Source organism: Carassius auratus, chromosome 31, assembly GCF_003368295.1.
Source record: "Carassius auratus strain Wakin chromosome 31, ASM336829v1, whole genome shotgun sequence".
Lineage (NCBI taxonomy): Eukaryota > Metazoa > Chordata > Actinopteri > Cypriniformes > Cyprinidae > Carassius > Carassius auratus.
The window spans coordinates 14,710,350-14,733,995 of NC_039273.1; the positions used below are offsets into that span (position 1 = coordinate 14,710,350).

General features: G+C 35.8%; 3 protein-coding genes across 6 annotated transcripts in view; 1 reads left to right on the plus strand and 2 right to left on the minus strand.

Moving 5' to 3' along the window:
* Positions 1-907: 907 nt before the first annotated feature.
* LOC113050635 (bcl-2-related ovarian killer protein homolog A) lies at positions 908-7,660 on the minus strand. The gene is made up of 5 exons (XM_026213830.1): positions 7,432-7,660; positions 7,019-7,235; positions 5,772-5,900; positions 3,492-3,655; positions 908-1,897 (listed from the first exon to the last, which is right to left on the minus strand). The coding sequence occupies exons 1-5, from the start codon at positions 7,456-7,458 to the stop codon at positions 1,772-1,774; spliced, it is 663 nt and encodes a 220-aa protein (XP_026069615.1). The 5' UTR covers positions 7,459-7,660; the 3' UTR covers positions 908-1,771.
* A 2,821-nt stretch (positions 7,661-10,481) lies between these two features.
* Positions 10,482-18,390, plus strand: LOC113050637 (serine/threonine-protein kinase 25-like). 4 transcript variants are annotated; one of them, XM_026213833.1, is made up of 11 exons: positions 10,482-10,793; positions 12,737-12,967; positions 13,743-13,799; positions 13,981-14,089; positions 14,174-14,331; positions 14,519-14,704; positions 15,288-15,437; positions 15,519-15,626; positions 16,050-16,121; positions 16,231-16,367; positions 16,461-18,390. In XM_026213833.1, exons 1-11 carry the CDS (start codon positions 10,764-10,766, stop codon positions 16,489-16,491), a joined length of 1,269 nt encoding a protein of 422 aa, XP_026069618.1. In that variant the 5' UTR covers positions 10,482-10,763; the 3' UTR covers positions 16,492-18,390. The 4 variants fall into 4 exon arrangements, 2 of the variants coding, with proteins under 2 accessions (XP_026069618.1, XP_026069617.1); XM_026213832.1 differs by having other exon boundaries at positions 16,562-18,390; XR_003276793.1 differs by lacking the exon at positions 16,461-18,390 and having other exon boundaries at positions 15,288-15,433; positions 16,231-16,300.
* Positions 17,594-23,646, minus strand: part of LOC113050636 (FERM, ARHGEF and pleckstrin domain-containing protein 2) — a 48,073-nt gene continuing 42,020 nt past the window's right edge. The window contains exons 25-27 of the mRNA XM_026213831.1: positions 20,775-20,882; positions 20,527-20,678; positions 17,594-19,741 (exon numbers count right to left, since the gene is read on the minus strand). Of these exons, the coding sequence (XP_026069616.1) occupies positions 19,648-19,741; positions 20,527-20,678; positions 20,775-20,882 (354 nt within the window). The 3' untranslated portion in view covers positions 17,594-19,647. The remainder of the gene's footprint in view (positions 19,742-20,526; positions 20,679-20,774; positions 20,883-23,646) is intronic.

A 23,646-nucleotide genomic window follows, 5' to 3' on the forward strand; every position in this document is an offset into this window, starting at 1 on the left:
GAAAAATGTTATACTGAATTATTCTGTTATACCATAGTTGAGAATCATCTTTATACAAAGTTTGGTAAAAAAAAAAAAAAAAATCTTGAACATTAAAAATTTATTGGTGATTTTAAAAAATCTATTGTTTTTGCCTATGCATTTTCATTCATGTCTTTTCATTTTTTTTTAGAAATTGAGTCCCGATGTCCTCTGCCGAGGACATAACATAACTTTATAAATGAAATGCATGAATGCAGAGCACAAGGCTGCACTGGGAAATCCTGTGTGCGATGCATGACATGCAATGTGCATCTGTGCTTGCAAAGTGAATGAAACTGCTTTGCAGCATTTCACATCATGATAGACCCACTGTCCTCACATGAGGACATCTTTTTTCTGGGAAAACTACTTCCTGTACAAAAACAAATTTTAGGTATTATACTTATTAGGTCCTACATATCCCAAATAGCAAGAAAAATTATAAAATGCACAACAGGCAATCTCTCTGGTTTCAGGAGGATAATCTGGAATTAAGTTGGACATAATTACTTAAATTATATTTAAAAAAAGTTTGTCAAAAATACTTGACTCATTGCTCACCTTCCCCTGTTCTCAATGTAATTTATAATAATGTTAATCAAATAATACAAATTAGCTAATAAAACCAAACAGAATAGCTAAAAAAAGAGAATATATATAATTGATATAAAAAATGGAGGGGGTGCCCTTTTTCAGTTTCAGCACATGCCCCTCAAAAGGTCTGTGCACGGCCCTGCATAGTAACAATATCACTAAACTACGTTATCTGATCTAAACTGCAACCTCCCACTGGCTTTCAACTAATAACACTAATGTTGTGAATTATCAGCATGAAGGCTTTATTATTATGAAACTGTTTTTTTCACACCCTATGAAAAGCAGAGTAAATACATTTTTGAAAAAAGTATATATATATTTTTATTTTTGCATACATTCAGTTCAACCAGTTTCCACAGAATTATTTTCATAAACTATACAAGAGAACAAAATAATGAAATAAAAAATGATACATCATCAAGTCTTAAGTTATTATGGCGATGCTCCATAATATCTTACAATTGTTCAAGGCGGCACCAACGACACCAAATATAAGATTAGGGGAAAATATTACACGAAAATTATATGACAAATTAATAGAGAAAAATTATTTGTCATGCTCAAATTTGAAGTATGGAATGAACTGAAATCGATTTTTCATTATTAGTCAACCAAAATCTACTTTGTTGGCTCTCTCCCACAGTCATACAGTATTTTGGAGTTTTTCCTTGGGAAATACAAGAATATTATCCTGATACTGATCTCCATTTCACACACAGATATACTCCGAGCCATTTTTCACACCACTTGAGAAAGTGAAAATATAATAATAATCAGAGAAACTTTCTGACAAGAAAAGTTGTTCTAGGCAGCATTGTTCATGTACATGAACACTATTTCAATACAAAGGTCATGATAGCTTCCTCTCAGCTTTGTCCCACACATGGTGTTTTACATATCAGCATTAGGTTCAATAAAATTGGCAACAGCAAGGAATGCCAAGAGTGCAAGAGGCCAGGTTAAATACATAACATAACAAAGCCTTAAATATATTGTTTCATCTTGGAGCGCAAGAATATCCTTTAAAGGAAAAGTGCAAACTTTGTGCAAGTGTAAACACATCATGAGCAGTGAAAGGCTTAAGCATTGACTAGGAACACCTTCTGCCAGTTTTGGGAGTGTCCAGCTGTTCGTCACTTGTTTGTGCTGCTCTTTATTTTTCTCTCAGCAGGTAGAAGACCACAGCCTTGAGGAAGTGACCACAGGCACAGGCAGCTGCCACCAGCCAATGAGAACGAAAACTGGGATCTGTATTGACTACACACTTTGTAATGTCCACCTGTAAGAGAACAGAGAAAATATGAACTAAATAAACACCAATTACACAAATAAACATACAACTTTTTTTTTTCTGAGTTCATCTGGCAATAGCAAAAGGAAAAAGCAACTGCAGTTTGCACTCAACTATGTGCCTTTTAGGCCAAAGCCAACATTCAGCAGTCTGAACATGTTAGTGAAAGTGAAAGTGAAGTGAGTGACATTCAGCCAAGTATGGTGACCCATACTCAGAATTTTTGCTCTGCATTTAACCCATCCGAAATGCACACACACAGAGCAGTGAACACACACACACACACACACACTGTGAGCACACACCCAGAGCAGTGGGCAGCCATTTATGCTGCGGCGCCCGGGGAGCAGTTGGGGGTTCGATGCCTTGCTCAAGGGCACCTAAGTCGTGGTATTGAAGGTGGAGAGAGAGCTGTTCATGCACTACCCCCACCCACAATTCAGTTCCGGCCCGAGACTAGAACTCACAACCCTTCGATTGGGAGTCCAACCCTCTAACCATTAGGCCACGACTTCCCCAACTCATATTTATATTTCAGTATGCAGCTGTCCAAGTTCCAAATTAGCTTAGTACGCATTCAGATGATTAAAGTGAAAATTGATTGGATCAATTTTATAAGGAGCAAATTTACCCACACAAGAGAGATAATATAATATTATGCTAACTGTGATAGAACGGTGTTCTAAAAATTTTAAATATTTCTTATATTACTCATTTTTCAAAATCGCATTAATCACGTTAAGAACTGTTTACAAGTTAGATTTTTTATGTTTGTAAAATAGGTCTTAAATTTTTTTAAGAAAATAAAAAAAGTAAAAACAGTAGTTTTGTGAAATTGTATTACAGTTTAAAATATATTTATTCCTATTTTCATGTTTTGTGTCACATGATCCCTTAGAATCATTCTATATAAAATTATTTGGTGCTCAAGAAACATTTCTTATTGTTGTCAATGTTGAATATTGTTATTGCTGCTTAAAATCTTTTGTGGAAACTAAAGAAAGAAAAATAAATAATGGTTATATTCAGCAAGGATGCATTAGACTGATACAAAGTGACAGTAAAAACATTTATAATGTTCAAAAGATTTCGATTTTAAAATACAGTTCTTTCTAATGTTCTAGTTATCACATAATCCTTAAAAATTAGCAAAAATGCAAACATATTAAGCAGAAAAAAACTGGTTTCAACATTGACAATAAGAACAATTATTAATAATTGATTACCAATAACAATTTCTAATCATTTAGCACCAAATCAGCAATTTCGAATGATTTCTGAAGGATCATGTGACACTGAAGACTGGAGTTATGGCTGTCGAAAATGTAGGTTTGCCATCACAGGAATAAATAGCATTAAGTTAGAAAATAGTTATTTACATTTTTTTCCTTTTATTTCTGCAGCCTTGCAAAGGTAATTTCATTTAAAATTGCAATTGCAATTGCATCCAGAAGTATCACCCAAAAATGAAGATTCTGTCATCATTTAGTCAGCCTCATGATGTTCCAAACCTGTATGACAAACTGTCTTCTGTTTTTTTTTTCAATTGTTAATTGATTGTACTAATGGATTTACTGCTTACCCAGCCTCCTCTCCTCTTTAACCACGACACTAGGCTCTTGCGAACAAACTCGCCCATGCAGTCGACAATGGTGTGCACCATCGCTGGATACCCTTGCCTAACACAGTCCACAGCCAGAGCTCCGGCCACGGCATACAGAGACACAATCTTCCCCCATGTTACACCTGTAGAGAGACAAAGATGGACACCAATATAATCCAACTGAAAGTATGTCCTTGTCCATGGACATTTAGAATATTTAAATTCTACATTGCAAGATCATGTACCATTTAATCTCCCGTGTTGCCTGTTTTAACCAATTTAAATATTGTTGGCCCCACAAAGAGGTAAAGTGTCCTAGCTAATGCAGGTAGCAGAGCCGACAACTGCATTATAAGCATAATCAAATCACATATTTCTACTGACAGCATATACTCTACACCGTCACTACTGTATATGTGTGCATTGGTGGAAGCGTGTATGAAAATCATAAACAGTCAACAAAATACCTGATAATCCCTCAACCATTGTTATATAACTCGCAGGCAAGCTAGTGTCACTCAGAAAGACGAGCACAAGACAAAGCTTTCCATTTATGTATGGTAACTATTTAAAAAATCTGGAATCTGAGGGTGCAAAAAAATCTGAATACTGAGAAAATCGCCTTTGATGTTGTCCAAATAAATTCTTAGCAATGTATATTACTAATCTAAACTTAAGTTTTTATATATTTACGGTAGTAAATGTACAAAATATCTTCATGGAACATGATCTTTATTTAATATCCTAAAGATTTTTGGCATAAAAGAAAAATCGATCATTTTGACCCATACAATGTTTTTTGACCCATACAACAGTCTACATTCCTCATAGATGGACATCTATGCAAATGATCTGAAATAACAGACAAAGCAACAGTGACCACAGAATTAAAAAAAAGTTAGACTTGTGTGTTGTGACATTACAGTCAGAACAGCATCGTCTTTAGTTTCAATCTTTCTGAAAATCCTGTTTTGATTTGTGCCTTGTTTGTAAATGAATCTGAGGTGAAATAAAGTGAACAAAGGACCAAAGGTCAGTTCTTACTGACGTGCTCTGGAATATTATAAATAAATTTCATCCACTCTTTCCTAGTCTCGATATCAAAAGGAAGTCAATGCAAAGAAACACTGTTTTCCACAACTTGGCACAGCAAGCGTCTTCTTGTCTTCCGAGCCATCTGTATCGTTTGGTTTTCTCTTGTTATTTACACTACAAGCCTGAATCGGTGGGTGGGGCTAAACAGGCAGTGATGTAGAAGCAGGCGTTGATCTTCTTCTGTGGGGGCGGGGTTTAGCCACACTATTACGTCATAATGTGGCACATTCCACAACATGTCATTCTAGCAGATTGGCTTCAATATAAACTGTTCAGACTAATGAGAAAGTTTGGGGTTCTGAAACATAAAAGGCATTTTTATATTACAATGATCTCTTGTCAAAAGATCAAGGGAACATTGATTTCTCAGTTCACGGATCACGACCCCTTTAAAAACTGCACCATTATTTAAATTGTCTTAGAAATATTCACAGTAAAGAAAAAAACACTAACTATATAGTTGCAGTGCACAGAGAGTTTAAAAAAAATAATAATAAAGTGAACACCAATTACCAATTCAGCTGCACTGCTTCAGGACAGGTATGAGGACAGACGGGAGGTGCAAGGTTATCACTGGGTGCAGCACTTTTGTGTCTTTTGATGCACTGTTTTGTCTGACATGAGCAGTTATGCTTTAACACATTAGGTGAACATGTTACAGCACATCTTAAGAGCTGTGCATGTTAGAAAAAAAAAGAACATGATTTACTTAACCCTACAATAAATCTTGGAGGTCAAAAAAGGTTGCAGTCATATGAACTAAGCTGAATCCCAGGGGTTTGTGCTAAATATGAGCAATGTACAGTATGCTGCAGAGGGAATGAGAACTTCCATGGTGCCCAGACACTGTTTACTTTCAAGAAAAATCCATATTTTATGGTGCTTTTCAGAATTGTCATTTTTGGGTAAATTGGCCCTTTATGGTACTGTAAATATACCTTCTTTATTCAGCAACTGAACAAAAACATCATATTAAGAATAAATAAACCAGGTTTTATATTGTTTTCGCGGAATAAATGAATCCTCTGTTTCAGTGTGAGTATTTGCTAATGCTTAACTGCAAGGATGGACAACTTCTCTAGAACCAGATGCACCGAGCGGTTTATTACAGAAACTAAACAGTTTTCTGTACTTAATGAATATTGAGACAAGGCACTGACCAACCTGTAGAGAAGATTTCTGCAGCGACAGCCAAAAAGGCATCAGAGACTATGCTCTCAGAGGAAATGGAGATGTTGAGCTGTCTTGCTACGTTGCGGTACACATTGGGTCGCAGGTACTCCAGCTCATCACCTAGGAGACAGAGAGATAAATGTGTTTTTAGTTTCCCTCGGCTCAAATGATCGGCTTTCTTCTCACCGGAAGAAACTGTCTAGAGTCTTATTGAATAAAACCACTAATTCAGAGAAGGAGGTAATTTCTCCAAATCTGTTCCAGTGAAAAACAAACTCATCTACATCTTCGATAGTGAATTTTCCCTACATTTTCATTTTTGGGGTGAACTATTCCTTTAAATAAGTCTTTGGCTATGTGTTGAGTTATGTCTCACACACATGAATCATCTGTCTTCAGTGATTCAGGTGGGTGAGGTGCAAGGAGTACAGGGCTTGCAGGACAGTACAGGATTAACCTAGTTACATACGGGTGGGAAACCCTCAGTCATTCTTGTGATAATGATCTGCGTGTTTGCATGCTTTGTCCATAAAAAGCAGCTCCCCACAGTTACACAATTGTCTCAGATTCAAATTCCTGTGCTTTCCCTTTTAGGAGAAAACAGGTTCTTACAGCACAATGACAGATGAGTGTCATCTGGTACATGTTAAGCCACTTGTAGTGTGTCTGATCAACAGATGATGTGAGATGAAACGCTATCATAGCCATTACACATTCAATCTCACGAAAGGAAGAAAGAAAGGAATGTGGAAGATGGTTCAACACGGTACAAAAGGCAAAGCACTTTTCAGTGGGTGAGATACAGTGTTATAAAATATTATGCGATTGTATGGTTTGGCTTTGAGGAAGCTGAGAAACATGTTTATTTTCATTTCTGAAAGTTCACAGAACATTCATGAATGCCCCATTTATTTATGTATTTGTTTTTCTTTGGTATTACATTTTGGTATCAACCGGACGAGCACGGCTCAAGAAAAAATAAAACCGACAGGAAGTTCTGTGCAGTATTAGCTCTTAAGACAAATCCACAATAACCTCTATACATCAACCTACAATTGAAACAGATAGGCTACTGTAGATAAGTATACAGCTTATTCTCTAGTTACTAGCTCTTCTACATACACACACAGACACATGTGTGTGTGTTCACTTCACTATAGTACGCGTAACACCTTGGCAAACCCCCATAATCATAATCATGAATGTATAGCCTACATGTGAAACGTCAGATGTCTTACCCAACCACAGAAGAACCGAAGACACCTCAGCCAGTGTTCCTCCAGATCCCTGCTCTGGTTTAGACCCTCCGATTTCAGCCCGATGAAGTCTGGAATTGATGTAATCCTTACACAAGGCTTTAGACTGCGACACGAGCTCCTTATCCGTGGGAGAGCGGTCAAACACCTCCATCACTTCAGCCGCGAACACTGAGGAGCGGCGCAACATCTCCATTCCCTTCATGAGTGAAGAGAGAGAGAGAGAGAGAGAGATCGATTTCAATCAGCTGACAACCTCCACCTTTATCGTCGTGCACGGAACTGATCCTTCTCCACCTTCTTCTGTTTCCAAAATCTGATGGCGCATTAAACGATCTGCACAAAGAAGAAAACTCGCGTGTTTTACTGCATCAGTAGAAAAGACTCGCTCTCACCTTCTGTCGGATTGAACGTGAACCCATTAAAGAGGACAAAAGAGAAGAGAATCAGTGATCAATTGCTATTGCGGTTTCTCGCAAGTCATTTAAATCCCCCCAAAGTCTCAAAAAGAGACATTTTGAACGACATCGGAGGTGCAATCTGTGAGGGTGAGATTAAAGTGCTGTCGGGAGGCTGAGAGGCATGTGTTTGGATGGGCTGCACGCATCAAGTCTCCTTCTATGGAAAAGCTCTCCGTTAAGGCGGAGATTATCAGTTGTGGTTTCACATCCGCCCTTCTAGATGAGCCAGTGTTTAGATAGAGAGATAGAATTAAGGAGATCTATTCATCTTCATTGTAAGATATAAAATAACAGAAAATGTACTGGGAGCTCATTACCAGGACATTACCCATTAATTTAGTCTGTCTGTCTCGTCTTTAATGAAAATAATGTCTTGTATAAAAATGGTATCGGGGTATATTTTGGGTGTTGTGGTCTATAACAACACAGTGTGATGTAAAATGTAAAATAGGCTAAAAAAAAAAACGTTGCCAACTAAACTATAATTTAATACAAAACTATGGACTACAGTAGCCTATAACAACATTTTTAGTCAAGTTTGCTTTTTCAGCCACAAACTCATTGCATTCTCTTATAACTCATAAGAACGGTTTTGTGAATAAAATGTTTGTAAAATGCATGGTGCATAGCTGTTGTTACTCCAGTCACATGCCCCCACCATCGTTGATAGAGTTGTTTTGCAAGTCTTGACTGTTTTTGTATTGGTTAGAATTCATTAGAGCCGCCCAGCTGAAACATCTGCTTTCCCAAAGAAACATGCGCACACATTAAACCCCAAGATTTGTTTTGACATGTCTAGTGATTCCTTGGAATATGCTGCACATACTAAGTGTCCATTGCTGAATAACTGATTTAATAATGGAACACAATTATACAAAAAGCTTATTCAAGTACAGTGAACTTCCTCAAAATCAGGGACAATAAAGAACAAAGAGAATAGAACAAGATCAACCAGGCAGTTCTGTTCAGCAAGGGAACAAATGAGTTGAAAGCAGTTGCACACTACTTTACAGATCCTTTTTTTACCACATTTAAAGCTTCCTCTGTATCCCAATTTAAAAACTAAAATGTTCAATCTGATTCTAAGGCCTATTTAAAATAGCTTGTGACAGTTTATCTTGTCAAAATGCAACTCAATACTGAATACAGACAAATGGAGGCCATTGCTACTGCTGCTGCAGTTTACATTTCATTCATTTCCAGTGAATGAGACACTGTAGAGAGCAGATATCTTCAGAAAGTTGTAACACACCACGTACCTCTGAGGAATAATATTTGTCTGCAGAATACGTGCCTCTGCATGCTCTTCATAACTTCTCGTAGTTACTTTTTTTCTTCATATGTGGCTTTTATAATCAAAATTGAGATAGGGTAACTGGTCATTATACAAATACAATCTTGTAAGTTTACAAATCGACAATTACTTTAAACCCTGATATAAATGTAAATAAATGTATCTAGGCTTCGGACAATATTTTTGTACTATACTGCTCCCTTCAGGGAAAAGGAGGAAGCTACGCTATAACCATAACAATTTCCTTAGTACCACAAAATTATTTATTTGGTTCACCATTTCTCTAATAATGCAGCTAAAACAGGAACATCCATAACTGATTGTGATCTGGAAATAAATGATATATTTAAATGTTTGTGTATTAAAAATAAATTATCAGAAAAACACTGATACAAGACTCAGAATCATAAAGATTCCACACAAGTAATCTTGCTGTGAGGTGAAGCTGCTTCCTGTTTGAGGACTAATGCAGCATATGCTTTACAACTTCTGCCAGAAAAAAAATATAATTATTATAATAATGACTCATCAATAAATATCTGACCACAAAGACCAGTTAAGGCTTTGGGTTAGAAAATGTGCTCTTAGAAAAACATCTAAACATCTAAAACATCTTGAACTCAATATAAGCACCAACAGAGCACATATTTATGGCAACAAAACAACCATGTTAAGCCAGTATAAAGGGCATTTTGCATATTAAAAATGTTTCAAGATTGCATATTCAGAATCGAATTGAAAATGTCTATGGATGTGATGTGTATAGCGTACAAAGGCATTTTGTCAATTAGATAACAATTTATTTTATAAACATTCAAAGAAAAACAAGTGTGAAAAGTGATTTGAAGCCATTATACAAAATATAAAACAAAAAGAAAACTATTTAAGGTGACCAAAACTGAAACTAAACAATATTGGAATATTGGAACTGTCCCTAGAAGATAATTTGACGGAATAATAACTAACCACTGTGTCCACTAAGAAAATCTTAGTGAGATCATAATCTTGATTTAGAAACAGGCCTAACAAAGCAAAGCAGGTAGTGTTCTGACTGAACACAAAATTAATTTAAAAAAAAAAACCTTGACAATGCCATTATGTCCCTTATAATAATGGTTACATCCTTTTCTTGGCAGGTCATGACAGAGATTTTCATCATAAACCCCAGACTGAACGTGACCTGCACTTTGCACATATGTCGCACAATAAATCTGTATGATCACAATAACACTTCATCCTGCAGGATGTTGAAAACAACTTAAATGCCCTCAAGATGTAGTAAAAATAAATAAATAATAATAATAATAAAAACTGCCTACATTGCAGTTTTTCTTCCTATTAATATCTTAAATTAATTAAATATTTTTTTAATTCAAGTTTTGTGTGAGTGAGGTTTAGGGGAATAAACCAAAAAAATCTCTTAAAATGTCCATCTATTGTATTATAAATAGGAAATGTTTAAGCTACGTAAAAATGTTAATGTTAAAGATTTACAAAAAGATACTCACTAACCTAAATTGTAAATCTCTCAAAAAAAAAAAAATGTCTTTGTTGCACAACCTCAATGTAAACACAGCCAAGTTTGCAAAGGAAAAAAACTTCTCGATGAGTGAAAAACTACGATTCCCAGCAGCCTTTGGGCTTTGAAGGAGATTGTCACGCATGCGCTGAACACAAATCCTCTCTCTTAGTCAAATTAGCGGGATTGCATAGAGGGAGTCTCGCAGTCTCCTGTACAGAGCATAAACTGTAAACATCCACATCAAAGACCGAGTGTCTGCTCTTATGTATGGACAGGATTACGTATTAAAATCCTTGTAAACTATAGCGCTGGTCAGTCTGATCCACCGGAATGATTTAGAGAGGCGTGGATTGGGAACAAGCTGTTCCTTTGGTGGGTGGGTGACTGTCCAAGAAGGTGAGAAAGAGGAACATCTGAGAACCCCCGAGCTGGAGGTAGATTAAGCTGGACATGGCACACCTTCAGAACATTCGGAACCAGGTAATCCAGAGAGATGAAGATGACCCCTGAAGCCCTCCAGGCATCGCTTTAATAACTGAGACATTACAGTGACTTATTGTTCTTTTTGCATGATTTTGCAACATTACAGTGTATTTGTACTATATTAAAGTTTTCTCATTGCAGACTATTCCACTAAATATTATAATATAACGAGTACACCTAGTTACACTGAAAAAAAAAATGATGTGAGATTTAAATAGCTAAACAATTTTCACTGACTTGTAGTTTCTTTGTGATTGTTTCTACAGTTTACAAGTAACACATCAGTTTACAGTGTTGTCTTGTGAAAAATTCGCCAATAATCGTTGTTTTATTTACAACTTCGAAAATTTCAAAGTGTGACATTTACCTATTGTGCACGAAAGTGTAGGGAATGCTTATATGATGTTCCTCTTGGAAAAAAATAGCAAGTAAATAAAGAAAATACAGTCTTTTTATTAAATTTCTTTTTGGCACACATTACAACTAGGGGTGCACTGAAATTTAAAATGTGGGTAATACCATAATTTCTATAATTATTATTATTTCTTTATTAATAGTCATTATTTATGGTTGAAAACTGATATGATGGGCACTATGATTTATGAAAAGTATTCAAACTTCAGTTCCTATCTAGAATTTTGATTTTGAAACAGGGCATTTTGGCCTGTCTAATTAAAACTATTGTCATTTTATAATCATATAGTCACTAAAATCTTATATTTATAATAACGGTATAGTTACTAATAATAACCATTATTTAACTGTCCCCACATTTTGCACAATGCTGCTACCACACAGTACTCCCTGTATCGCCCATGAAATCAAAATCAGAACCCTTTAAACCACTTAAAATTTTTTTTTTTTTTACTTTTATTGCTAGTGCTTTGCAAAATATCTAAAATGTTGGTGACAGGGTTGCCAAAATGGCAAAATGGAAAATGAACATATAATGTCGGATGGTCAACATTTTTTGTTTTGTGCATAGGGTTGCAGGGGTGGAACATTTCTGTAAAGTTTCCAAAAAAAGAAATCCATGGAATATTCCAAAATAAATCATTGACTGTTTCCGAAATTGTCTGGAAATTTTTAATTTTTTTTTTATTGAGAACATACACTTTTTCACAACACTATAATAAAGAGAGGGAGAGGAAAAAAAGAGGAAATCCCAGTGTAGAGCTGTAGTCATGTTAAATATGAGACAGTGTGGTTATTTTATATCGATCCAGATGATAACGGATGCCATCTGTTTACAGTTTAACAGGTTTATGTTATGTTGCGCACGTGCACATTTTGTTGGTCAGTATGATAACTGCAGTGAATCATGTTTTGATGAGGCTTGAACTTCGGAGTGTCTTTTGAAGAAAGGTGCAGCCGGCCATTTTCCGAGAAGTGTTAAAAATATCCTGTTGATCTCATTTGATAGAGAATCCAATGGGCGGACCAGTAAAGGTCTGCGTTTTGATTGCTCACTGTTTTAAAAAGGTGCAATAAAAGTGTGACGAATGCTGAAATCAGATGTTTAGCTGATACCAAGAGGAAGACTTATCTCCTGAACTTTGAATCTTGTCGTCAGAAGAGCTTGTTGTTGTTTTGATAAAACAGTGCCACTTCCAGATGGATTGGATGGACAAGTTATCTTTATGCTGTACTGAACGAGAAAGCAGATGCTCCTAGTGCTTTCCTAGTGGAAAGGCGGCAGAAAAAAATGAAAAAACTGCTTAAAAACCTACATGGGATTTCGCACAGTTCTCTTTATAGGTTCTCATCTTCTCCGGACCTTCAGTGGAGTGATGATTGGGTAGATCTTCCTGCATTTGTTGATCTGTTGCTTGAATTAAAGGACAACACGTCCATCTCGGGTGTAAAGAAAACACACAATATTGGATCTTGTCATCGATATCTGGTAAGAATTTTTACATCTTTCTCGTTTTTTCCTTTAGAACTCATGTTTGAATCCTGAGGAGTACTTCACTAAGTTGGAACGAATTGGTAAAGGCTCTTTTGGAGAGGTATACAAGGGCATAAACAACCGCACGAAAGAAGTGCTGGCCATTAAGATTATTGACTTGGAGGAGGCAGAGGATGAGATTGAAGACATCCAGCAGGAGATCACGGTGCTCAGCCAGTGTGACAGCCCTTACGTCACCAAATACTACGGCTCCTACTTGACGGTTTGTGGAGATTTCGTTCTTTCAGGCACAGCACTTACTATATTACATTATATTAGTGCTTTTTTAAAGGAACAGGTTTCCCAGACGGCATCCTTTAAAAACAAACAAACAAAAAAAGATTATATGACTTCCTGGTAACACTTTACAATGATTTCACTAGCTGAAATAAAGTTAAAAATACTGTTAAGTGGAATAAGTTTACTTTGGAGTACTAAAATGGAAATAAAAGCTATGTGGAATGAAAGAAACAGTAGTAATACCTTACATAAAGCCTTTATGTACAACGCCTTATAAAGGTATTGATAATGTATGATGTAATGCATTTACCGTATACCTTTTTATAAATAAACAATTGTTTTTAAATAGAATATAATATTTAAAGGTTTGTTTGTCTTGTTTTAGTGCATTATAATTTCTAAAGGTGTAATAGTGAACAGATTAGATATTTTAGGATGAATTCTAACTGGTTACAATTATTTGAGCTCATGCAATGCTTTTATAATGCACTATATACAGACTGCAGGTAAATTGATATTAGAAAGACTAATAAAAATGACAAACACACATAAAATTACTTTGAATAAATAAAATTAAATTGAGAACTGAAAATGGGGAAAAAATAAAAGCTAATTAAAAATGTAATAGCATATACTATAGGTATAGTAGTATATAAATAATGCTAAAATAACAGTCTCAAATTTCTAAAAGGATAAAAATCTGCTGAACTGTTCCGTTTCGAGAACGTCAGTTCCATTTATTGTGTTGTGTGTCTCAGGGCTCTAAATTATGGATAATCATGGAATATTTGGGAGGTGGATCGGCTCTAGACCTGGTGAGTTGGTCTTTTCAGCATGTTTGTGGGTTTCCTTAAAGTGAGGGATAACTTATTCTTCCTTTCCCTTCAAAGGAAAATTACTTTGTGGAAAAAGAAAGAAAGAAAAAAACCTCTGGAAAAGGTCAATGGCACAGGAAATGTGACTGTCTTTAACATCCTCTAATGTGTTTGTGCACAGCTAAGGCCGGGACCTCTGGAAGAAGCATATATCGCCATCATTCTCCGAGAAATACTGAAAGGACTCGACTACCTCCACTCAGAGAGGAAGATTCACAGAGATATCAAGGGTCTGGAGGCAAATCTTACCTCTGTTTAGTTCATTTTAGTCCTGTGAAGTGCCTTACATTAATAACTCGACTTTTTGCTTACAGCGGCCAATGTGTTACTGTCTGAACATGGACAAGTCAAGCTGGCAGACTTTGGAGTGGCCGGCCAGTTAACAGACACACAAATTAAGAGAAACACTTTTGTAGGAACTCCATTTTGGATGGCACCAGAGGTCATCAAACAGTCTGCGTATGACTTCAAGGTACAAGTTCTTCCTTGTCATTTAGCTTACAGGTATCACGTTTAAGTTCTCCATGTGGACATCTGTTAACTGGTCAAGACTGCTTCTGTTGCATGATGGAAATAAGCTCAATTAAATATTCATGGACAGACGGATGGCACAACTACTCACCCCCATGTTTCGCCCTTTTACCTTCTCTCTGTCTTAGGCTGACATCTGGTCTTTGGGTATCACAGCCATCGAGCTGGCTAAAGGAGAGCCACCCAACTCCGAACTTCACCCCATGAGAGTCTTGTTCCTCATCCCTAAAAATAACCCACCAACACTGGAGGGGTCATACAGCAAAGCCTTTAAGGACTTTGTTGAAGCTTGTCTCAATAAAGATCCACGATTTGTTAGTACCTCTCTTTTTCAATACCTTGATTTAAGTTATAAATATGGATGTATATATATATATATATATATATATATATATATATATATATATACACACACACACACATATATTATGGCTGTGCAAAAAAAAAGAAAAACAGGCGCTCCATTGTCTAGTAGTATATATCCAGCATGTGCGTTCATATCAGGGTTGCCAGGTTTTCACAATAAAGCCTGCTGATATTAATGTTTGATCTACATATTTTGGATGTCTTATTCCTACCCCATACCTAAACTTAACAATTAGCGTACTAACTATTAATAAGCAGCAAATTAGGAGTTTATCGAGGCATAGTTAATAGTGAGAATTGGTCTTTAAAATAAAGTGTTACCGAATTTTAATGTAATTTATCAGTTAATGCCATATAATATCAAATAATATAAAAATAATTACAACGTATTATATTGAATTAGAATATAAGAAATTCTATTAAAACTCTGTAAGATGGCACTGATGCCTTTAGTATAAACGGGCTGATTCAGTTTTAAAACAGGAGGTAAACTGCTTTTACTTTTTGTGCCGTGCTGTTTGCATCCAACAGAGACCGACAGCCAAAGAGCTCCTGAAGCACAAGTTCATCACCCGCTACAACAAGAAAACCTCGCACCTGGCAGAGCTCATCGATCGATATCGCCGCTGGAAGTCAGAGGGCCACGGGGACGAGTCCAGCTCGGATGACTCCGACATGTATGTGTCCGCTTTACATTCCTACAGAATCTGCACACTTGTGAAATCTGTAACCAGAATGTGTACTCTGTGTGTTTTCACTCAGGGATGGGGAGGGGATGACAGAGACCAGTGTCCCGCGTGGACTTTCCCCACTGTACGGCCCACTTCCATGAACAAGTTACAGAGAGGTTTCAACCATTTAGACAGTAAGGTAAGAAAGTGTTCTGAAGCCTTTGCAGAACAAAAGCAACATAAAAGCAGAATCTGAATTATATAGATAGCACAAAGGGTGTTTAAACAGTATTTTTTAGTGTCATAGTGGTAGCATATCTATCTACACAGGAATCACAATCGCAATTAAGGAGCTGCCTCTGATATTAGGTGTGAAAGGGAACAGATCTGCCCATGTTTAATACTATTTTTATTAAGGCTGCCCGAAGATTTTAACTAAACACACTTAAAGATATATTGAAATATAAATTTCATTTGGAATATTTTTAGTTTCAAATCATGTACATGTCTTACAAGGCAGCACTGAGGTCCAGTAACACGAATTTTGTGGTGAATATGATCAGTTTCTTTTCTGACTTGACGTTGCAAGTTCATTTGGACTTCACCGTTTTTTTTCTAACAGACATCAGATGTTGTGAAGAGGCAGCCAAAGTCACCGTCCCTAACAACGTTCATATCACCCATCTTCAGAGAGGTAAAAAAAAAAAAAAAAACAGTTTTCATTTTTGTACATTCATGTAAGTGAGCCTTGAGCTCCTGCTTCAACGTCACGTCCCAACTCGTGGATTATGTTGTGTTTGCAGCTGAAGGAGAAGCGGCGTGTTAGCGGGAGCGCTGTGTGTGCTCTGGAGGAGCTGGAAAACGCATTCAGCCTCGCAGAGGAGTCCAGCCCTGGAATCTCAGACCGTTTGCTCAAAAACATTATGGAGAGAGTGTGCAGGTAAACAGGTCTTATAGTTCATATACAGTCTCGTCTATGTGTATGTACACACAGTATCTAATTGTATCTGATGTCGTTTTTTGATTATGGCAGTTTTTCAGGTCATGCTGATTCAATGCTATAAGATATTGTCCTGCCCCGTGACACTTGCATGCAGAGTGAACTTTGAGACTTCCTGTGTCTCAACCCTGCAGGTTTACACTCAAAAGAAACAGCATGCCTTCAAAACGATGATGTCTGACTGACTGCTGTTCAGCTCCGTCCGATGGAAAGACCGTCCTGATCCCTTCATGAACACCTCCAATCTTTCCATGACAGCTTTTATTAGATGTTTTTTTTACGGTTTACTTTATATAGTTTTGAAATGTCTAAATCAAATGTAAAATATGAAATGGCAAGGCAAGTTTATGTGTATTCCATTAAATGAAAAAGTACATTGAGCTGTAAATAAACTAGTGTAAAAAGTGTTTATTTCTTGAGTTTGCATTTAGGACATAAATGACAGGTGTCATTCCAAACCCATAAGACTTCTGTTCAGCTTTGAAACACAAAACTGATAGAATTCTGTCCCTTCGTTATAAATCCACAGAACCGAAAGTTTGATGCTCTAAAAAGTTCAGAAAGAGTGGTCAAGTTAACCTTTTCTTTTTTAAGAGACACATTTGTTTTATATTGCTAGATTACATGTTGCAGTTTGCTTACTATTTTTGATGCGCTCTATGTATGCGTGTTTATATGTGAATAAAAGCCTAAATGAAATCGGTTTCTATTGTTAAACCTAAAAAGCAGGGTTATTTTAGTATTATTTATGAATTATATTTAGATTTAGCTTTTATTTCTATATTTTCAGTTTTAAAATGTTAATAATTTTTGTTGCCATTTTATCCTTTTAGTTTCTTATAAAAATTAAATTATTGAAAAGTTAATTTTAGAATTAGATGAGAAAGTTTGCCTTGGCAATAAACAAATACGTTTTTCAGTGAATATTTAATAAATTGTTCCTTATAATTTAAATTTAAGATTAAACCAGTCAATTTATATGGATGTTTTTTTTTTTTCATTAATTTATGAGTCTTAAAGTTTTGGTATAATGATCTTTCAATAGAGCACCAGAAATATCTTCATTTGTGTTTTAAAGATGAACAAACTCGTCTCATGAGGGTGAGTAACTCTTAACAATTTTTATTTTTGTGAACTAACCATTTAATGCGACAAAAAGATGATAATTAAACGTTTACACAGTTCTGTTTTATTTGATATTTTTATCCCTTCAGTGTCATAACATGAAACGTACTATATGCAGTGTGTACAGGAGCAACGCCTCAGCAGCATGCTACACAAAATAAATAGGAAAGCTGGAAAAAGTGATTTCATCAAAACTCAGTTTAACGCCTCTGAATGAGACAGGAAACCGAGGTCTTTGAGTAAACTCCCTTTTCTCATGCTTAGCAATCCAGGATGGAAAAGAACCCTTCATCCATCCTTCTTATTGCCAGATACAGAAAAACGAGGAAGAAAATGATTCCAGTCCTTGCACCATAAAATGTACAAAAATGGGTGGAGACCATGAGCCCAAACAGTGCATTAGTGAACACATCAGACTAGCTGAGCTCATGTCGAGATGATAGCTGCATACAGTTTATTGTTATGAATATACAAAGCAACACTGCTTAATGTGTTAAACCTTTTTCAGGCTTACGCAAGACTTCTTCAGGTCTTTGGTTGGACCCTGTACAGCATGTTGAACGGACAAAGCCAAAAGCCTTATAAATACAACCAATAATCCAAAAAGGCAAAAAAAAAAAAAAAAATGTCTCCCAAATCAGATGTCGTACAGATCTTCTTCATAAAGTGAAGCAGACAAGTAAACAAAACACTGGAGCTTCATCATGCTACTGAAACAAATAACTCAACTGGCCTTCCAACAAAACGAGACCGTAACATTTATAGTGAAAAGAAAGAAAAAAAAATGTTTGTTGATTAATAGATCGTAGAGAATGAACTATTAATATGCTTTAAAAAACAAAAAAAACATCTCATATACAATATAATAGGCAAACAAGCAGTTTTAGGGATCCCAGTTTAAATGTTGGATTTAGTGGCTGACCGTTTCGTTTTAACTTCAACTTTGACCAAACGTGAACTTCACCAGAACCATTTCCTCTTCCCTGTGTGTAAATGGCAGAAACCAAGAGAAAAGTGCAATACTACACTTCGGATGACTTAGTTTAGACTGGAGCTTATTATCCGTCAAGTATTCCGAAAATCTAAATGAGTGACATTTGTGAATACATCATTTAAAACATTACATTTAGTTTGGTTAGTTGTTTTTTGGTCAGTCTTCACTTTAAAATAAATATCGGATTAGGTTTTCAGGTTGAACGAAAATCGATGCCGTGAGATCAAAAAGAACTTAAAAATCCCCTAAACAGTAACAGTCACTTAATAATGACCTACAGGACATGCTTTAACCAACTCTGGAAGAGGACAGCACATACTGTACAAGCCAATTCAGCTGCCTCAACATCAAAATAACATTTCTATTCCTCACTGATTCCTTCCTGTACCAACATCTCACGATCACAGAACTCCAGTTTCTGAGCTACGCGCTGTAAACATGCTCTCGGACTAACTTTACACGGTTTCATCATCAGCGAGACACGTTTTACAGCGCTAGTCCTTTATCTCACTTACTGTACCAGCTAAACGTAATACAAACCCTCTGTTTGTCAACACTCCATTCAGTAGTATTCAGTCAGGTTGTCCCAGGACAAATAATAGAAACTATTGTTGTGGTCCTGTGGGACTAGATTTCTACTGAATAAACTGGAGTAACAAGAGTCATTAAATATCATCCTAATGACAGATTCCTCTATATACAGCAATAAGAGTAACCTTAGCAAGATTATCTCTGGATCTTTAAGGAAAACACACAATCTTCACTTAATTCAGTCTATTGTGTTTCTATAAGAATTATTTCAGTCTAATATGCTTCTAGAACAGCAAGATGCCCACTTTTTGTTTCATTAGTGAAAAGACGAGGAGAAAAGAAACGGCGGGACAGAATTACAGAGCGCTTAATTTCCGACCAACTGCTCCGGTCCGAGGTTTCTATAAGCAGCTCAAACTCCCAGCAAGCAGAGACCTAACAGTCCAGAGTCAAGAATCAAGTTATGATGATGATGATGCTTCTCAGATCAGAAGGGATAAAATGATGCTGTGTTTGGTTCTGGCAGACAGTGGGCCCAGCCCTCGGCTCCAGGAAACCTGTCTGACACAATCAGCTTCCCCCGTTCATCTCTGCTGGGCCTTTGGGTGCAAGCAGACTCATGCGTCCCACGGAGCTCGCTGCACTTTTGATCACCTCCATCCATCTGCAGACACATCCCAGCATGTTTTACCATATCAAAAATGCACTTTTTCTTTCTTTTATTATAGAAGAAAAAATAATAAAGGCTGTTAATTTAGCATGATTAATATAAAAATAAGAAGTATTTCACTATAAATGCAAGCAATTATTTGCAATTAATAATGCCATACACTACTGATCAAACACTTGGGGTCAGAAAGTTTTTTTGTGAAAGAAAGTTTCATTCCGAAAGGATGCATTGGATTGAAAAAGCTTTTATAATTAGTTATAAAACACTTCATTTTCAAATAAATGCTGTTCTTTTTTAAATGTTCTATTCAGTAAAAGAATCTTGAAAAAACGATCACCATTTCCGCAAAAATATTAGGCAGCACCAATGTTTTCAACATTGATGATAAAAATAAAGGTTTTTCTAGAGCATCAGATCACCACATCAGAATGATTTCTGAAGGATCATGTGAAACTGAAGACTGGAGAATGATGCTGAGAATTAAGTTTGAATACATTTGAAAATATATGAAATAAGGTTATTTTAAATTGTGTTAACATTTTACACAGTTTTTCATTTAGTAAATGCAGCCTTGGCCAGCGTAAGAGACTTCTTTAAAAAAAACATTTTCAAAAAAATCTTACTGACTCCAAACTTTAGAAAAGCAGTGTACATTAATTTGATAAATTACCAAATCATTAAAATGACGCACTGAAATCAATTGACAGCCCTAAAATTAAGTCATATAACCTAATGAATATTTAAAAAAGATATATATATATATATATTTAAAACCATACCTTTCAAATGTATACTCGCTCTCTGCCCTGAAGAAGTAAACATGGGATTTGAACTGCAGCTTGAAGACATACTCCTTATGGATGCTATCCGATTCTCCTGGGGTGCTGACTGTGTAACCCAGCAACGGCAGACTGGCCAGAGGGAAGTCATCCTGGAACAAAAACAAGATTTCATTATAAATTTATCCTTTAGACCTCTTACAGGAATGTTGAGCAAAAACATCAAACGGCTGGTGCATATACAGTACCTGGTGTGTCTTATAGAAGAACAGGCAGAAGTTGGTGAAGACGACCCAGAGTTTCTGCCAGCCGTTGCTGTTCTTGAACTTCCTTAGGAGGTAACCAGACAGCTGGTTCTGTAATGAAGGGCAACAGGAAGTTGAACATTTAACTGCTACAACGCCACAAGAAACCCTCATGCACAAAAACCATTAGTGCTGCATTAGTTAAATGAAATTTATAGCTGTACCAAACACGGAGAGCTAAAGAAGTACTATTTTATTTAATTTTTTTCAAATAAGCAATTAAAAAAAGAAATCATAATAAAAGAAATGTCTCCGTTTCACTGGCAGAGCTTGTACTCTCCACAGAGTCTTCTTATGCGTCAGTGAGAAATACAGTGGGTCACAATGAATTTGCAATGATAAAGCATTTTAAGTTGGTGAATTCGTTATGAGCAGTGTTGCGTAAGTTAATCATAAAAAGTAATCCACAACAAATTACTTATTACTTCCTTAAAATTAAAATTTTAATGCATTACTGAATACTGCTTTTAAAAAGTAATCAGATTACGAATTTCTTTACTTTCAAGCTACTTTTAAGTTTACTTTAGTTTTCAAGGTATCAAACCTAAAAAATACTACACAAAGAGAAACTCATAGTTCTTTAATTTAATATTGACCGAAAAATTACATAAGTATTATTCGTATGCACTCCTAATATCAACAAAAAAACATTTAAATAAAGAAAACAAACAGGTGTGCTTTTTGCATCCTCAGTCTCCGTGAATATCTTCCTGAAACGAGTCACTAAAATGAAACGAGAAATACAGTATATAAAGAAAGCAAGAAGTGGCTTTTATTAAATGAAGTCAGTCACGTCAATATTCTCTGAGGAAATAATCCGTATGAAACCAAAGCGAAATATAGTCTTTCTCGTCTGAGTTCATCTATAATGTGATCATGCCCACGCACATCACGCACTACAAGATAATCATCCATGCGAAACGTCATCCCCTCCGTAATCAAAGAAAGATTCATCTCGGCTACTTTTCATTTTTGAAAGACGACACGCTGTGAGGAATTGGCCTTGAATTATGATGCCAATGCGGCTTAATTTCATTTGTTTTTTTGCTTATATTAGTGATACTGTGACAAACTTGTACATATACACTTGTTGAACTTTACCAAACTATAATGCTAAAATGTGTCTAGTGCAACATTTTGAAATATAATTGGCAACCTTTCATTGCATCTAAATGTTGTAGCAGTCGTCTGCACTTTACCTCGCACTCTCCGGTGATTTATTAAAGGGCATACTGATGCGTAAAACAACATTTTTACTTCATATTTTTGTAACACTGCATTAGTTACTTAAGCGACGTAATTTTATTGATATTAGTATCTCAAATTACAATCAAATTACATACATTTTAAATGTAAAGCATTACTTTACTGCATTCCTAGGAAAAATATTTCGATTACAGTAATAAGTTATTGTGTAACGCATCATACCCAAAGTTTTATATTTTATTTACAAATTTCAGAAATTATTACTTAATAAATACAGTATTATTTCATTTTAGGGTGTCACCACATGCTATTTTAAAACATTTACTAGCCTTTCCTTGATGTAAAAAGGTCAAATTATCTGCTATAAAAAAACAACAAACTTTGATCACAGAACAGAAAAAAAGACAATAAGGATCTTAATAATAAAAGATAAGGACAAATTGCTTAATGATTTATTTGCTAAAGTTTCTAAACGATTTGATGATTTTACTTTATGATAAAGGACAGATGAATCCTCAATGACATTACAAATAGCACAGCCCATACATAAACCACTAACTAAATAAATAAATAGAACTTTAATTTAGAAAAAATAAAACCCATCTCATCGTAGAAGAGGCATATTTTTAAATGTAATTTTTAAACAAATGAACAAAACAAGGATGGATTTAGATAATCGAGGACCACTATATTTGATTGTTTTCATGTTTAAGTGAAGGCCTCCAAATCTCTAGGGTTTTGACCTCACTGGTACCTGGTTCATGCGCAGATAGTCACTGAGAGAAAGGTTCTGGTTTCGGTACCAGCACACATGAGTGATGGTGTTGGGTCTCTGGCCCTGACCGAGCAGGTACCGAGGGGGGAGCTCTGGAGACACGGCTGGAGAACTGAACACTGAGAGCATGCAAGCAAACAGAGCACAGGCACAGGGAAAGATGTAAACAGGAAGAAGGACAGAGAATGTGGTGCAGAGAAAGTGATGAAGACAAGGGCAACAAGGAGAAAACGAGAAGAACAGAAGACACAAAGTGTGTTAGAAAGTTAGCTTTCGATCACTAAATGAGGAAAAAAAGACAGATCTGTAGAAAATAAATATTAGAAGAAATTAAACATCCATGAAAATGTTAACGAATTCATTCAATTTCATTCCAAAAGTCAGTTACTGATTGACAAATAAAGAGGAAAAATGTTAGACATAAAAACATGGAAGGGGAGGGTGGAGAAGCTGCTGGATGTGTTGAAGACAGAAGCAGAAAAAAGATCCAAGAGTCTTTGCCCCTCATTCACAAGCTTCGGTTGCAGTCCAGACCTCAACAGCCAGCCTCAGAGATGTGTGTGTGTGTGCGCGTGTGTGTGTGTAAAGCTCAAACTGGGTCAATCTCCTTTCAAACAGGCATTTAAACAGGCATATAATAATAATAATAATAATAATAATAATAATAATAATAATAGGTGCTAAACATTTTTGTTAGAAATAAATAGTAAGTTGATGATAAACTTAAGAAAAATTACCTATTTAAACTATTTATGATTATTTAAACATGAAGTGTCTAAATATATTGTAGAATATTAGTTGTACTGAATTATCAAGAATTAAAAAAAAAAATAA